Raw genomic sequence first — 15,740 nt, 5'->3', positions numbered from 1 at the left:
AGACCCCCAAATTCTAGACAACCCGACATTCCAACACTATGTTCTAGACTTCCCAGCACTCAAATATTCCCAGTGTTCTGAATGTACCCATCATGTAAAAAGAAATTCCAGCTTGAGATTCACAGACATTCCAGAACACCTAGGTTTTAGCATCACTAATCTTTTAGACCCCTGGTTTGTGTTCTAGACTCTCTGGCAATCCATAATCCCCTGCCATGAAGGATTTCTTAAAATGCAAACAAACCCTCCAGTACTCTAGTAGAGCTGACATTTCAAAATACCCCATTGGAGTAGACTGAATTATAGGATCCCCTCCAAAAAACCCCAAACATGTTCTTAATCCTGTTCCTGTAGGTATGACCCCCATTGTAATTCGGACCTTTGGAGATGTTTTTAGTTAAGGTGTGGCCAACCAAAACAGGATGGGTCTCATTCCAGGTGGGGCTTGTCCTGGCTAATGAGGGCACATGACCCAAGCTGGACCAATGGCATCCCTTCATCACACCAGCTCTGATGATTGGTTCAGGGATGGTCACATGACATGATCCAGGCCAGTGAGAACCAGTCCTGGAACTTTTTGCTGCTGTTAGAGAAAAAAGCTACCACGGAGCTGCCAGGAGTCATCTTGGCACAAAAGGGAAAGCCTGACTAAGAGAGACACATCCCAGAGAAAAGCAAAGCTGAGCAACAGAACGACACATCTTGGAGCCCTGGATCCCACCTAAAGCTGGCTTTACCAAAAAAAAAAAAAAAAAAAAAGCTGGCTTTAGAGTGTAAGCTAATACCTTCCCTTCTTTGTTTAAATCAGGAGAGCCAGAAAGTCCTGACTCTACAGCCAGGGACCCGGCTGGGCCCCACATTACCTCCCTCCCTTCCCTGTGGATCCACAGACCTTCTAGGAATACAAGCAAGGTGTTGGCAGTGAGGACTTTATTGGGGGGAGGGTGACTTTGGTTTCGACAAAGGAGGAAGATGGTGACCTAAAAAGAATGACCACTCTACAGAAGCCCTGGCCTTGAGCTCAGGGCTCTGACGGGAAGCAGGAGGCACCGGAGGCCCCCAGGCCAGGGAATCCCAAGGCACCATGGCATCCGTATTCAGAAGGAAGTTTCATTGAGCTTCGTCTTGGGGGGTGCGAGGGGAACGCCAAGAACCGTGGAGGGCCGGGGCGCTGGTATGGGTGGTAGTCGCAGCTCTGGCCCGCTCCGTACCAGTTCCTGGCAGCGTTCCACAAAGCTGCCTCCGCTGCGGCGCCGGGCCTCAGCCTGGGGGGGGCTTGGGCTCCCACGGTGGCCAGACAGGGAGGTATTGCTGGCAGCCGAGTGGAGACTGAGGGGGTGGCGGGAGTCAGTGCAGGTCATCCCTCCCCCAAGGCCACTATCTCCCCCCACCCGTTGTTGCAGAGAAGGGGAAGTGGGGTCCCCATTACCTGGTGAGAGAGGTGCGGGGTGAGGGGCTGGGGAGGGAGCCCCGCGAGGAGCCCAGTGGGGCCACCTCGCACTGCTCCAGCTGTTCCATCAGCTCCTTCTCTGTCAGGCCACCTGCTGCAGGGCAGGGAAGCAGGGTCAGGGGCAAGACAGGGGTCATGGGCAAGGGACAGGGGTCAGGGTAGGAGCAAGGACTCAAAGATCAAGGGCGAGGGGTCAGGAAGGGGCAGGAGTCAAGGGGCAAGGAGGGATTGGAGAACAGATTAAAAGGCTCGAAAGACAAGGGAAAGGGGTCAGAGGACAAGGACTTCGGAAAAGAGAAGCCAGTGGCATAGATGGTGGGTAGGGGCTGAGGGTGGGCCTGTGGGGACTCGGGTGGGACAGGTGGGGCGGGGAGTACCTGGAGCCTGGCCGAGGCCCTCCATGGCGGTGGTCAGGTCCCACATGGCCAGGCTGCCGTTGGCCTGGCCGGTGAGCAGGTAGCGCCGGGGCCAGGAGCCGAGGCGCCGGGAGCCCTCGCACTCGAGCACGGTGAAGGCGGTGGTGGGGGAGCCATCCACGGAGCGCACGGAGCACACTCTAAGGGTGGGGAGGGCATGAGGGGCCTCCTGGCCGCTCAGGGGCCCTGGGGCCCGGCCTGCTTCCGCCCCCCCATTCTCACACCCTGCCCTCCTCACGCTGCCCACCATTACAACTTCCGTTCCTGCCCCTCCTGACGACCCCGCACCTCTGTACCCACCCCAACCTCCTCCTCTCCTGAGCCCGGGCCCCAGGGCTCCAGCAGCCTCCTGGACGGCCTGGAGGGCCCTGCCCGCCCGTCACGTGCCCCACACTGGCCTCAGGATTCCCCCCCCCCCAAATCTGTTCCTGGTCCCTGCTCCCATCTCGGATAGGTCCCATTAAAGCCTCCTCCTGGGAGGTCCCTCCAGCTCCTATCATCCCCCATGGCCCATGGCCAGTCCCCTCCACCACCTGAGCTCCTGCCTGCCGTGCCCTCCCCCACCCCTCGCCCTCTAGGCCCCTGTCCCAGCCTCCCCTGTGGGCTCTTGGTCTCCTGCTCAGCCTCCGACCCATCCCCCTGCCCCCCCCCCAGCAGCCCTGGCTCCCCGGGGCAGTCGGCTCCCCAGTCAGACTGACAACCCCCATCCTCGCCTCCAGTTCCACGCTTCAGCCCCAAGGCCACGCGCACTTCCCAGGGGCTTGATCTGCCCTCCCCAGCCCTTGCCCATGCTGCTCTCTCAACCTTCTTTCTCTGGCTCACTCTCATTTCTCTCTCAAGTCTTTGCTCAGAGTCCCCTCTTCAAGAAAACCCTCCCTGACCCCTTCCCCGCCTGGCGCAAGCACCTCCTCTGGGCTCTGAAGCTCCCTGTGTTTCCTCCGTCCCACCCCTGGCCCCTCTGCCTGGGCCTCCCCCACCCCACCTGGACCCCTCTGCTTGTGCTACCGCTTCCCAGGGCAGCCCTGGCCACACTGGGCTACCGCTGTTTAAGGTCAAACCCAGGGCCTGGGGTTGCCCCGGCCTCACTCCCAGCTCACATCCGTCACCCTTTTGATATCTCCAGGCCGCGAACCTACAGGCCGTCCCCCTCCCTGCCTCGGCTTCTCCCGTGGCCCCTGGCTCGGGCCCTGTTCTGGCCTCGGTGACCCAGCAGGCGTCTAGCCTTCTCCTCGGGACCCCCTCCCTGTTTGAGGGCGCAGGGCTCACCGCTGACCCGTGGATGAAAGGCGCACGAAGAGCTGGCTGGCGCTGGGCACCACCTTCTGGATAAACACTTGCTGGTCGTCCCGCTCACCGTAGGGGCCTGGACCAGGCAGGGTGGGGTCAGGGCCAGCTGGGGTCCCCAAGGCTCTGCTCCCTTCCCCACTGCTCAGCCCCCTCCCAGGACTGGGTCCCCATCCCCAGACCATTGGAGTTGGGTGGGGTCAGGGAGGGCCGGGGGTCAGCAACAGGCAGCGGAGGTCAAGTGTATCGGGGATCAGGAGCAGGTCACTGGCGGTGAGGGCTGTGGGAGTTACTGTGCAGCAGCAGGATTACTGGGGGGTCAAGAGCAGTCAACTGGGAGTTAATGGGGGCCAACCAGGGTCCCCAGAGTGTGGGGATGGGACCTAGGTGGAGGTCAATGGAAGCCAACCAGGTCAGCTGGGTGGGTCAGGAGAGGCCAACCGGTGGGTCGGGTGGAGGCTGAGGGGGGTGAGGGGTAAGGTGGGGCTCAACCAGGCTCAGGGGGCGGGGGCGCAGGGCTAGGGGGGCACCAATGTCGTTGCCAGCGCTGCAGCCGCCATGCCCGTCAGCCGACTCCAGCGCCAGGATCTTGAAGGAAGCGAGCGGGGTGGAGCCGGGCTGGGTGGAAATCATGCCTCGGAAGCGGGTGACAGACCACGTCCGCACGTGGTTGTTGTCGGCGCAGACTGAGGAGGACAGGGTGGCGGTGGAGGTCAGGTCTGGCCTCGGCATCTCTCTCCCCTGCGCCACTTTCCTGAGGCTCAGCCTCCTGACCCTCTGCATCCTCCCTCTCAGATAACTCTTTGCCCCGTAATTTCTCATGGTCAAAACGCCTGTTGGCTCTGCTTTCAGAATAGTCCCCGGGCCTGCTCTTCCCTGAGCCTGCCCCCGGCCCCCACCCTGGTCCTGTCCGCCCCCACTCCTATCCACGGTGTCTTCCCACACATAACCAGAGCCACCCTAAGCACGCCTGAGTGGGGTCACGGCGCCCCTCTCCCTCCTGGTGAAAGCCAAGGTCCCCTCCGTGGCTCCCACCTGAGCTGCCCCAGCACCCCTCCGGCCTCATCTCCTCCCAACTGCCCCCTCGCTCCAGCGCACAGAACGTCCTCCTGCCTCGGAGCCTTTGCCATGGCTGTCCCCCACTGAGCCGCACTGCCCATTCCCTCACTGCTGCTCAGAGGTCCCTCGTGAGAATGGCCTCCCCTGAACCACCTGCTCTCTGGCCCCCACACAGCTTTATTTGATTTCAGGGCACTTAGGGCTATTGAGCTATAGCTTTATTCCCTGCCCAGTGTTCCTCACTAGAACATCAGCTCCAGGAGGGCAGGGACTTTGCCTGACTTGCTCACTGCCATCTTCTGGGGCCTAGAAGAGCGCCTGGCATGCAGTCGGCGCTCGGTCAAGGTTGGTGGAACTGACTGATTCTACCTCACCCTCCTCCAATTGGCTCGCCTCCAGATTAGGCCCCTTCTAAGTATTCTCCTGCTTCTTCTACAACTCCGTCCCAGTTCAAATTTCTCTCCCCCTAGAGGTCTCCACCCCTGCGATGTCCCTCCCCAATAAACTATCACTCCCTTCTGAGCCTCCCCTCTGACTGGGAGCCTGGCGCTGGGGTGGCCCACAGGGTGAGGCCCACCTGAGATGAGGTGCTTCTCGGACAGCATGATCTTGGTGACGGGGCTGCGGTGCACAGTGAAGGTCTGGAATAGCTGGGGCCCTGAGCCCACTGTCTCGGGGTGCTGCACAATGACCCGCACACCCCCCGAGCTCGTGCCGTAGGCAATCTCGATCCAGTTCCCACTGTCGCCTGGAGAGGGGTCAAGGAGACAAAAGGCAGTCGGGTCAGGGCCAAGGACTAAGACAGGGACAGAGTCACAGAGACAGAAAACAAGGCCAAGAGAAAGGAACACTGTGTGACAGAGCAAGGAGAGGGCAAGGAGCTGGCAAAGGGATACGGGAAATGGAGGAACAGGGAGAAAAAGGGATGGAACAGAGGGTGAGAGAGCCAGAGGTGAAGGCAGGACGCAGACAGATAATAGGAGGGGAGAGAAACAGGAAAATAGGGAAGCAGGGAGACACAGAGAAACTGAAACACGCGGAGGGATGGAGAGACAGGGGCAGAGAGGGAGACAGAACAAGAGGAAGGCAGAAAAAAACCAGAGGCATATGAACAGAGACAGACAGCAAGACAAGAAAACGTAACCCCATGGGTCAGAGGGACTTACGCCCCTTGACAACTTTCCAAAGGGGAAAAATTATTTTGCAATCGTCAGGAGCTGCCATGTGGTTGGCATGTTATGTGCAGCAGTCAGGAGCAAGAGTTAGGGTTGTGCATAGCAGCATGGACAGACATTAAGCCTAGGGCAGGGTGGGAGAAAGGTGGGAGGACAACTGGTATCTACCCACTTCCCAGCTACATAAATGAAACAGCATGTCTACCAAAACAACACCCATCTGGTAAGGACACATAAAAAGAAAAGATGAACGTTAAACCTGACAGAATGGGGACATGACAGGATGGGGAGGGAGAGGGGAACACAGTAATAAAGAAAATGAAATAAGAAAGGTGTCTTATGTAGAAGAAAGGTGATAATGGGCTGTGAATTTAGGGATATTAACTTATTTCATGCTGGGGTAAAAAATGAGCCTTGACCCCTACCTCACACCATACATCAAAGTTCATTTGGGATGGAGCAGAGACCTACATGGAAAAGCTAAAACTATAAAGCTCCTAGAAGAAAATGTAGAAGAAAAATCTTTGCAACCTGGGGGTAGACAAAGATATTTCAAGTTCCAGAAAGCACTAGCCATAAGAAAAAAAAAACCACAAAAAACCAAACCAATGAACCATTATGCTAAGTGAAAGAAGTCAGATACAAAGGGTCACCTACTATATGATTCCATTTACAGGAAATGTCTAGAATAGGAAAATCTTTTGGGGTAGAAAGTAGATCAGTGGTTTCCTGGGTGGGGAGAGGGGTAATGGGCAGTGACAGCTAACAGCTATGGGGTTTCTCTGTGGGGTGATGAAAAGGCTCTGGAATTAGTGGTGGTGATTGTCCAATCTTGTGAATATACAAAAAAAAAAAAAGCCAAACCACTGAATTGTACGCTTTACAAGGGTGCAATTTATGGTATATAAGTCATATCTCAATAAAAACCAACCAACCAACCAACCGAAAAACAATTAACCTATTCCTTTGCACTTGAGGTTAAGAAAGCAAAGAATTGTCCCGAGTGTGGGAACCCAGCTCCATCCACTGTCAAACATCATTCTCTGATTCCCAGACGTGCAAACATCATGCCTCATCACTGAGATGGAAAGGAAACAGAGATGAACCACTCATGGCTGATCCTGCCCCTGGCAGAGAGGCCCACCACAGGCAAGTACAGAGCTTATGTATCAAGTTAAACTTCAGCATGTCTGTTCTAAGAAGAATTTACATAAAGAATGTTCTTGTTCATTTTTTATGTGTATTTTACAAGTCTGTGCAAAAACACTTTTGCCCAAATTAATCATTAAAGTCCATTTGTTGACCCTTTAAAAAAAAAAGGGAAGCAGACTTGGCCCAGTGGTTAGGGCGTCCGTCTACCACATGGGAGGTCTGCGGTTCAAACCCGGGCCTCCTTGACCCGTGTGCAGCTGGCTCATGCGCAGTGCTGCTGCATGCAAGGAGTGCTGTGCCACGCAGGGGTGTCCCCACGTAGGGGAGCCCCACATGCAAGGAGTGCACCCCGTAAGGAGAGCCGCCCAGCGCAAAAGAAAGTGCAGCCTGCCCAAGAATGGCGCTGCACACACGGAGAGCTGACACAACAAGATGATGCAACAAAAAGAAACACAGATACCCATGCCGCTGACAACAACAGAAGTGGACAAAGAAGAACACGCAGCAAATAGACACAGAGAACAGATAACTGGTGCTGGGTGGGTGGGGCAAGGGGAGAGAAATAAATAAATAAATCTTTAAAAAAAAAAAAAAAGAACAGAGCTTCAATACAAGTGGTGCTCAGTATTTGTTGAGTGACTAAATGAGAGTCGACTGTCCTCCCTCCCAAGAAGTCCCACCCAGCAGGCAAGTGGTAGGGACGGAGCTGCAGGCTGGGGCGGGCTGGGGAGGCCGAGGGGGCAGCCGCGGGTTATAGCTCACTGGTCTTGGGCGTGAGGTAGACGCTGAGGGCGGTGACCCCGTCCTCGGCGGGGTCCCGGTAAAGCTCGCTGACCAGGAGGTCGTTGTCCTTCATGCGCAGCGGGAACTTCTGCACGTCTGGGGTGGGGACAGCAGGTTTGTTCAAAGAGCCCTGCCTGCGCCCCTTTCCTGCCACTTCCCGGGGAGGCTCTGGGGCGCCCGCAGCCACTCACCCACGTAGTAGATGGAGCCATTGTTGCAGCCGAGGAGAAGGAAGGAGCCGGCTGCGTCGTAGCTGGTGATTGGCTGCACCTCTTGGACCTGGGGACCCGGCAGGACAGGCTGGGGCCGTGGGACCCCTGCACGCCTTTGCGGCGCAGGGCCCCACCCCCGCTGCCTGCCCGCTCCTCTCCTCTCCTCTCCGGACCTCCTGCCCCGACTTCTCACCAGCCTCGCTTGCCCAGCCTAGCTCAGTCTGTCTTGTTTTGAGTCTCCCTGTGACCCCTCTGGCGCCTGGGTCTCTCTCTCTCACTGCCTCTCGGTCAGCAGTTCTCTCTCTCGAGTGCTCCCAGGCTGTACTTCTGACGTTACTCTGTTCCCTCCGGCAGTTGTGTGGATGCGCAGTGTCCCTTCACCTCTCCCAGGCATTGTGTCCTCCTTTCTCTCTGTCCACCTGTATCTCTCTGTCTTTGCTTCTTTCTGTTTTCCTTTGTGTGGGTCAGTTTCTTTCCCTCAATTTCTGTCTCTTTCTCTCTCTTTTCTCTGCCTGCTTGTCTGTCTGTCTCTCTCATGCTTTAACAGGAGAAAATCAACATTGTAGACTGTCTTTTTTTTGTTTTACACTTTGAACATGGTTTGGGGTAGAGACGGGGTGACTGATAAATGTTTGCACAGCTCTCTCTGGGTCTCTGCCTCTTACCCCATCTCCCTATCATCCACTCCCCCACCCAGTGCCTAGAGAATCCTCTCTCCCCCTTTCCAAACCAATTCACCCTTCATGCCAGCTTGGGTAGCCTCCTCCTCCAGGAAGGCCTCCCTGATGCTCCTTGGGCCTTTGTCACACATAGTCCCAGAGTCTGGCCCCCTGCTGCGTTCTCTGGCTCTCTCCTGGTAGGGTGTAGCGGAAAGGAAGCCCTCCCTGGGTCTGGGAAGCCAGGGCACCGGGAGGGGGGGCAGCCAGGCTGGCCGCTGCTGACCTGCCAGTGCTTCGTGACAGCATTCCACACCCCGATGCGCCCCGTGTGGCTCGTGGCGATGAGCTGGTTCCCGACGAAGAACAAGGCCTCCACGGGCACGCCCAGGTGGAAGACTCCTGCGGTGGGCAGAGGGCTCAGCGGGGACCCACTCTACGGGGGAGGGGGGGTGGCGGGCGCAGCAGGTGGCTGGCATGTGTGGGAGGAAAAACTCTGAGAGTTAGAGGGTTCAGCTGGGCCGTGGAATCCTCGGAGGATAGAGAACTCTGGCAGGAATTCCAGAGGATGACAGTGGGCCAGGTTTCTGAAGCGATGCTAATAGGCCATGGAATTGTAACCCGATTCAGATCCCCAGCAAGGCAAAAACCTCCAGTGGGGGCAGACAATTCTCATGCAGACTTTGGTTTCTTAGGGGACTGAGGAGTCTAACAAGTCAGAGATTTCTGATGGGAACACAAATTCTACCAAGGCCGGGAACACCAGCAGCCTCTGGGATTCTACTGGCCTGGAGAATTTTAACAAAGCAAAGAGATCTACCAGGCTAGGGAATTCTGATGGGTTAGAGAATTGTACATGGGTGGAATTTTCTAACGGGCCATGGAATTCTAGCAGGACACCGAATTCTAAAGGGTTGGGGAATTTTAATAAGGCAACGAGAGCTAACGAGGCAGAGAATTCTTCTGAGTTTGAGAATTTTAGGGGGTGGGTTATTTTAACAGGACGTGGAATTTTAACAGGGTAGATAATTCTGACGCCAAGCCTGGGTAGAGTACCAAAGGGCAGAGGGCTCTCCCGGGGCGTACCTATCTCTGAGCCACCGCCTTCTGCCCGCAGAGCCCACAGGAGGATCTCGCTGCCGGTGGCGGCTGCCACCATCTTGTCGTGCTCACCCAAAGCCCCGCCAGGCACACGGGCTGTGAGTGCCAGGCGCTCAATGGGCCATTCCAGGCGGGGGCTGGAAAACACCAGCTGCCAGCCAGAGGCTTCCTTCAGCCTGTAGGATCGGGGGGGACATCATCAACCCTCACCCCAACCCTCCCCATCAAGGGGGCCCAAAGCCTCCCTCTGCCCCCGCTCCCCGAGCACCTATAGCAGACAAGAAACTGGGTATAGGCCACTGCGATCCAGTTGTGGTGTCCACACACCAGGCGTACCATGCCCGGCTCCTCCGGTAGCCCTGCGGTGGGGGTGGGGGGCAGGGGTCAGGGCCACCCCGCAGGCGCCCCCGTGGCCGCCCCAGCCTCCCTGCAGGTGGAAGCATACCTGAGGGGGAAGGAGGGGTTTTCTCCTCCAACATGCGGCCCAGCAGCCCCGCATTACCCAGGTTGGGGGGCATCGTGTGGCTCCGTCGAACGGGGGCTGGGCGTCCCCCCGCCTGCTGGGGCCCCACCAGGCTGTGCCGGTTCCGCCGCTTCACTGGGAACACTACGGGGCGTGGGGGGAGAAAAGGCAAAGCGACAGTAACTGTCATTAATGGCTAGCATGTGGTAAGCACTTAGAATATGCCAGATGTAGATTTCCCAGGGTATGCCGCCAGGTCCCCTGGTGGAAAGATTTTAGGCGGTAGGTAGGGATGTAGTATTCAACTTGAATCACAGCAAGTTGCTTCTATTTCAGTTCCTTTGAGCCTGTCATAGAGGAAGACTCTGTTTGGAGCTGCTGTGACATCAATGCCGCTTCAATGCCTGCTAATCTTTCCTTTTAATCAGTGGAGAGCAGTCCCCAGGCTTAGAAACTTAGTAGGCAATGGCATTTAGCCAGAGTTTATTAACACTGTCATGTTGGGTTTTATTTTCATTTTTAGATTTATAATATAAAGGTAGTGATTCAAAGTTTCCATTTAAAATACCATTTTTTAAAAACCAAGTAAACTAAATTAATATAATAGCATAGGTTTTCATATTTGGCAAATTTCATCAAGGTAGCAGGTAACGACTCAGGTTAAGGAAAGACAGCTGTAAACTGCATTTGCCCCACTCTCATCCTTCTACCCAGCAACCAAGCCTAGTGGACTACAGTTCCCAATAACCCTTGGGCCATATTTTCCATGACGGGTGAGCTGGCTGCTCCAGAATCTATGGGGATTGTAGTCCCTTTTACTATTTCTCCTTTCCACACAAAGGACCCCAGTTCTTCCTAAGCTGCCCCACTGGGAAATCACACCAGGACTACAACTCCCATCAGGCCCTAGGGCAGGCTTCTGAGTCTCAAAGAAGACCAGCTGGCCCAATGCCTCATGGTAAGCAATTTCTTACTTCCTCTCCAAGCAGCCAACCCTATCAGAACTACAACTCCCATCATATCTCAGGGTTCACAGCGCAGGCATCAAATGACTGGCACCTTATGGGAAATGTAGTGTGTAACCCACCCGTCCCCCATCTGTTAGGCATGCCCACCTGGTGGGGGCAGGTAACCGTTGAAGAGGACGTTTCCACAAGAAGATCGATCCAGCTCCTCCCGCAGCTGCAGGCGACGAACTGAGAGGGTACAACTTGAGGCGTACTGAGGCAGACTCCTTTCCCCCTTCCCACCTCTTCCTTCACTGAATGCCATCATTCCACTCAGACCCAGGGCCAAATCCAGTCAGTGCTCTCAGCTCTAACCCAACCCTCCTTCACAAGACAGGGGGAAGAGTGGTGGGGTGGTTTCAGAGGGCATCCCTGGAGGGCTGGCTTTCTCTGTGAATCAGGATGCTAGTTGGGGGTCCCCACTTACCCAGAGGAGTAAGCCCATAGAACTGGGCTTCATGGAGGAGGCTGGAACCGTGGACACCCCTGTAGTAGAAATGACTAGGGGTCAGAGTCTGGGGGATGAGGAAGGTAGGGGTTGGGCTAGGGGAGCAGAGAAAGCTGAGAAGGAAGCATACAAAATTGCACAGAGAATCCCAAGGGACAGCGACTTCTGACAGGATTAAGATTCTACAAAGTGAAGATACGGACATTGAAAATGGGCAACGGGTTGTGGAAAATACTTTAATATCACTAACATTCTTAATGAGAACTTGTGAATGAGAGTCAAGATTAAGTGAACATTCCGAGGGGGGAGAAGAGACTTTAGGAGGTGAAGACGGCAGGGGAAACGCCCCTTACTCTCCATGCTAACCTGGGGTCCAACTCTTTGGTGCGCAGGAAGTTGAGGATGGGGGCAAAGACAGTGGGGTCCCTGTCGATGAAGATCTGCGGGAGAGGATGAACGGGGCAAAGAGGGGTGCTGAGTGGGGGTTCCTCCCTTTCCTCCTACCGGCTGCCCCATTCCATCCCTTGTCCTACTCACCGCTCCAGTCTCATCTTTGAGCGTCGAGATGCGCCCGCTCAGAAGACTGCAGGGAGGGGACGAGGAGCAGGTGTCACGGCCGGGGCGGGGAGGGGGTTTAGATCTTCCCACCCCCCCCTCACCCCCCTTCTCGCCCTGAGCCCAAACTCGCACTCGCGATCACCTGGAGAAGAAGGAGTCTGGGATCCAGGTGAGGGTCTGGCGGGAGGTACTGAATCTGGGCGGGGATAGTGAGCCGATGCGTTAGACGGTGGGGGGAGGAGCAGGGATGCAGAGAGCTGCCCCCTCCCCTGGGATCCAGGGAGTTCCCTCCGCTTCCCCGAAGCTTTTCCAGGCTCTCGCGCCGCCGGCAGGGGAGGGCGGAGCAATCCTTGACGGACAGGGATTCCCCCTGAGGGGCGGGCAGTACCGCCCCGCTCCCCGCCCCCGAAGGTGGGGCCTCAGGACCCCCTCCCCCCACTCACCTCTTGCCTCCCACGTTCAGATGAATCACTTCCCCGAGAGGTGCCCGACTCGGGACCCCCTCGGCTGCAGAGGCCGCGGCCGCCATGGCCCCCCGCGAGGCGGCCGGCCTACGCCCGCTTCCGGGTGTGCACCGGAGCCCCGCCCCCTCCGCGTGCACATTGGGCCGCGGACTCCCGGAGCCGCGATGATTGGGCAGACCCTCGCTTGCCGCTGCTAAATGCTCAGCCTCCTTAAAGGGGCCCGCCTTTCCTGGGCTGGACGGGGCGGACAGGGCGGCTCCCTGGGGCGGGGGCGGGGAAGTTCGGTTGCAGAGGGCTAGCCAAATATTCGCCCTTCCCTCCCAGGGACTCCACTGTAGGAATGGCACGTCCGGCACCCTGAAATTAGTCCACACCACGGGAGACCTCTAGCTCTCCGCAGCCACAGTCTCCACGGCCCTCCCCCCATTCCTCCCGCGTCGCCCAGGAAACGCCGACAAACCAGCAAAGACCGTCAAAGCCAAAGGGTTTATTATAGGTACAGTGTGCGCCCGCCACACCGCCCCACGCCCCCGCGCCCCAGGGGCTTCTCCTGGCGGCCCTGGAGGCTGCTCACAGCCCGGTTCGCCCACCCCCCAAGAGGTGCTCCAGCCAGAAGCATGCAGGGGGAGGGCCCCCCTCGCCCCTCCCCTCGTGATGGGGCATTTAGAGCTGGAGGGGGAGGAGAGAGGAAGACGGTTTTGAGCTTTGACACCCCCTCCCATTTAAAGCCTTCGCGGATGCCGGGCGGGGGAGGAGGAGGTCAACATTTTGCAAAAATAAACTAAGGAATTAACCGCATGGCTCTGAGGCGGCGGAGGGCAGGGGGCTAGGGCCCGCTTCACTCCCCCCTCCCAGACAAAGATCAAGGCAGCTTTGGAAGTGAGGTAAAGGTGGGGAGGGGGTGACCCCCTCCCCACCCCCTAGCACCCTGGACGGTCCAGGGGACCTCACCAGCGCCCCCGTTCCCATCCCTAGGGCAGAGAGGGGGGCAGGAATGATCACCCCCACCACCCCAGCTTCTTGGGGCAAGTTACTAGGGGTTGGGGTAGGGAGCTTGGCTCAGCTGGCCCCCTCCCCGCCCCCCCAAGCTCAGTTATTGCATAAAAATAATAGAGCCCCAGCACCTGGGGTGGGGGTGGCGAGCAGGAAGGGGCCCGAGATATGGCTATAGGGGCAGGACAAGTCCCCTCCTTTCCAGTGCCTCTCAGGCCGCATCCGCAGTGTTGAAACTAGGGGCTCTGGCCCCTGCGCAAGAGAAAGTGTCTTTGTGCCCACGATATGGAGAGGAGGGAGCAGGGAGACGCCTCAGTCCCCGAGGGCTGGGGAGTCACTTCCTGCGCCCACTGGCCCTTCTCTCCCCTGCCTCCCGCTTGGGGTTGCCCTCGTCTGTGGACGATGTGGTCGGTAACGTCTGGCCCCAGCGGGCAATCTCAGCATGTTCAGCCACGGAGGTGGCCACGGCCTCTAGCCAGCCGTTCATCTCCTCCTGGGGGGAGAAACGGGGAACAAGGTCAATAATTGGAGGGTAATTCAAGGAACAGACTGGAGAGTCTGGAATCAGACTGCCCTCTCAGAACCTCAGTTTCCTCATCTATTAAATGGGGTGACTATAGTGATGATGTGCAGTTACATAGCAGGTTACTACGTATATGCCAAGCTCTTTACTGAGCACTTTTGAGGATCAAATCACTTAATCCGAGGCAATAGTCCAGAGCTCACCTCATCTTTAGCCTGGAGCAAAAACTCACTGCCATCCTGGGTCCTGCAATAGGGGATAAAGGAATTGACCACCTTGGCGCAGGGGCCAGGATCACTCACTCACCACACATCCTGCAGGGGGGACCCAGGGTCCTGCTGGGAGGGGGAGGCTGGGCCTCGGATGTCCTCCCACCAGCCCATCTGTGGGGGGGACTCACTGGAGCTTGAAGACATGCTTCTTTTTCTTATAGTCACTGGCGACCTCACTGGTGGCCTTGTGCAGACTGAGCAGCGGCTCCCCGCCGTGTGTGCCTCCCGAGGCCGGGCCTTTGGAATCCTTGTAGAAGCCCAGCTCGCCCTTGCTGAGCACGCAGTACAGGTTCACCCACGACCTGGGGCAAAGAGATGGGGTTGCGGGCAGAGCTGCAGTCCTGCCCAGGTGCTCTTTATCAGTACCCTTCAAGGGGCGAATATGCCTCAGCCTTCCTGCCTCTGGGCCTTTGCTCAAGCTGGGCGCTTTGCCTGTGTGCTTTTCCTTGTGGTGGTTCCTGAGCTGAGAGGAGGGTCAGAATCTCTTGGGCCCAAGCCTTTACCTTGACTGGCATTCCCTCCCATACTGCATTTCCGAGGCAGGACTAAAGCCTTCTCTCTCTAAGACTTTGCTCAGGCATGTTCCTGGGCCCCAAGACATTCTTCCCTATTACACCCCTCCTCCACCCCCACGGAGTTCCCTGAGGGAAGATCTATGGTCTACTGTTCAGAAAGAGGAATTTCTGTCTCCCCATCCAGCCCCTACCTCAACCCAAGAGTTAGTGACCCAAGAGCAAATTACACAGAGGCGGCCCTGTTTATCCGCACCTTGGCTCAGTAGAAAAGAAGAAAGGCTGGCCCCGGATCCCACCAGCAAAATCCTAAGTGGTCCTGCCCACTTCACGGCTTGCCTCTCAATCCCACTCCCCTTGGTGGCCGGTGTCAGGTTCCACTTCCCACGCCATAGGATACCCTCTGGGCTAGATCCCACCCCAGTTTGCCATTTAGCATAACCAACTCCTGGGTTGGTGGCGCTAAGCCTGGGTGGCAATTTGCTCACGAGCGGAACACTTGTTGTCAATTCTTCCCCCACTGGATACATTAAAGTTCGGGCCGGCTCGCTTGTGTTCCTTCGCGGAATTCCTGGAGGTTGAGCCCCGCCCCTCCTCCGGCCCCGCCCCTCCTCCGACCCCGCTCATCCGCCCGCCGGCTGGGCCCCGCCCCTCCTCGGGCTCCACCTCCTCGCTCGCGCCACGCCCCGCGCTCGGGGCCCGCCTTCCAAAGCCCCGCCAGCCCGCTCACCGGTTGGACGACTTGCGGTTGGCGTCGAGCTCGCGCTTGCGCAGCAGGAAGCCCTCGTGCTGCACAGTGTGGGTGGGCGGGGGCGGAGGCGCGGGGGCGGGGCCGCCCTGCGCCGGGGCGGAGCGCGAGCGCCTGCTTCCCCCGCCCTCACCACCCTCTCGCGGCCGCGGCCGCCGTCGCGGCTTGGGCCGGTCCCGCGCCCGCGGCCGGTCCGGCCGAGGTGTCCGCTCGGGCGGCTCAAGCCCGTTGGGCAGGCGGCCGGGGGGAAGCTCGCGAGGCTGAGGCAGCGACGGCTGTGTGAAGGGAGGGGAAGAGGGGTGCTGTCCATGGGAGGTGTGGGGGCATCTGCCTGGGGGGCCTCGTGAGCCTGCGGGTCCCATCTGTCGGGGCGGGGGTCTCTCTTGAAGGCGAGTCTGGGAGGACCTCAGGGCTGGAGGCCCAACTCTTAGGGGCCCCACCGGCCTCGGGAGTGAGTCTGTCCC

At 57.8% G+C, this 15,740-nt stretch overlaps 2 protein-coding genes across 2 annotated transcripts in view; both read right to left on the bottom strand.

Moving 5' to 3' along the window:
• Positions 1 to 913: 913 nt before the first annotated feature.
• Positions 914 to 12,646, bottom strand: SHKBP1 (SH3KBP1 binding protein 1). The gene is made up of 18 exons (XM_058280272.2): positions 12,208 to 12,646; positions 11,907 to 11,960; positions 11,744 to 11,789; positions 11,573 to 11,646; positions 11,186 to 11,244; positions 10,867 to 10,947; positions 9,734 to 9,895; positions 9,557 to 9,647; positions 9,274 to 9,464; positions 8,474 to 8,589; positions 7,511 to 7,598; positions 7,299 to 7,415; positions 4,787 to 4,957; positions 3,681 to 3,836; positions 3,133 to 3,229; positions 1,828 to 2,006; positions 1,430 to 1,544; positions 914 to 1,329 (listed from the first exon to the last, which is right to left on the bottom strand). The coding sequence occupies exons 1-18, from the start codon at positions 12,291 to 12,293 to the stop codon at positions 1,098 to 1,100; spliced, it is 2,115 nt and encodes a 704-aa protein (XP_058136255.1). The 5' UTR covers positions 12,294 to 12,646; the 3' UTR covers positions 914 to 1,097.
• A 54-nt stretch (positions 12,647 to 12,700) lies between these two features.
• The window catches only part of SPTBN4 (spectrin beta, non-erythrocytic 4), a 76,219-nt gene continuing 73,179 nt past the window's right edge, over positions 12,701 to 15,740 (bottom strand). Inside the window, 4 exon segments of the mRNA XM_058280271.1 lie at positions 12,701 to 13,714; positions 13,948 to 13,990; positions 14,145 to 14,318; positions 15,259 to 15,551. Of these exon segments, the coding sequence (XP_058136254.1) occupies positions 13,556 to 13,714; positions 13,948 to 13,990; positions 14,145 to 14,318; positions 15,259 to 15,551 (669 nt within the window). The 3' untranslated portion in view covers positions 12,701 to 13,555.

The sequence above is a fragment of the Dasypus novemcinctus genome, chromosome 18 (assembly GCF_030445035.2).
Source record: "Dasypus novemcinctus isolate mDasNov1 chromosome 18, mDasNov1.1.hap2, whole genome shotgun sequence".
Classification (NCBI taxonomy): Eukaryota; Metazoa; Chordata; class Mammalia; order Cingulata; family Dasypodidae; genus Dasypus; species Dasypus novemcinctus.
Note: the sequence above shows the minus strand (reverse complement) of the source record. Positions and strands in the feature narration are given on the sequence as shown.

What these genes read in the sequence shown, in the direction of transcription:
- SHKBP1 (XM_058280272.2), bottom strand. Translation starts at nt 12,293, where the DNA reads ATGGCGGCCGCGGCCTCTGCAGCCGAGGGGGTCCCGAGTCGGGCACCT. An exon ending in CCAGACTCCTTCTTCTCCAG is followed by an intron (nt 11,790 to 11,906) that starts GTGATCGCGAGT and finishes CCCTCCCTGCAG; the next exon opens with TCTTCTGAGCGGGCGCATCT. An exon ending in ACCAAAGAGTTGGACCCCAG is followed by an intron (nt 11,245 to 11,572) that starts GTTAGCATGGAG and finishes TTTCTACTACAG; the next exon opens with GGGTGTCCACGGTTCCAGCC.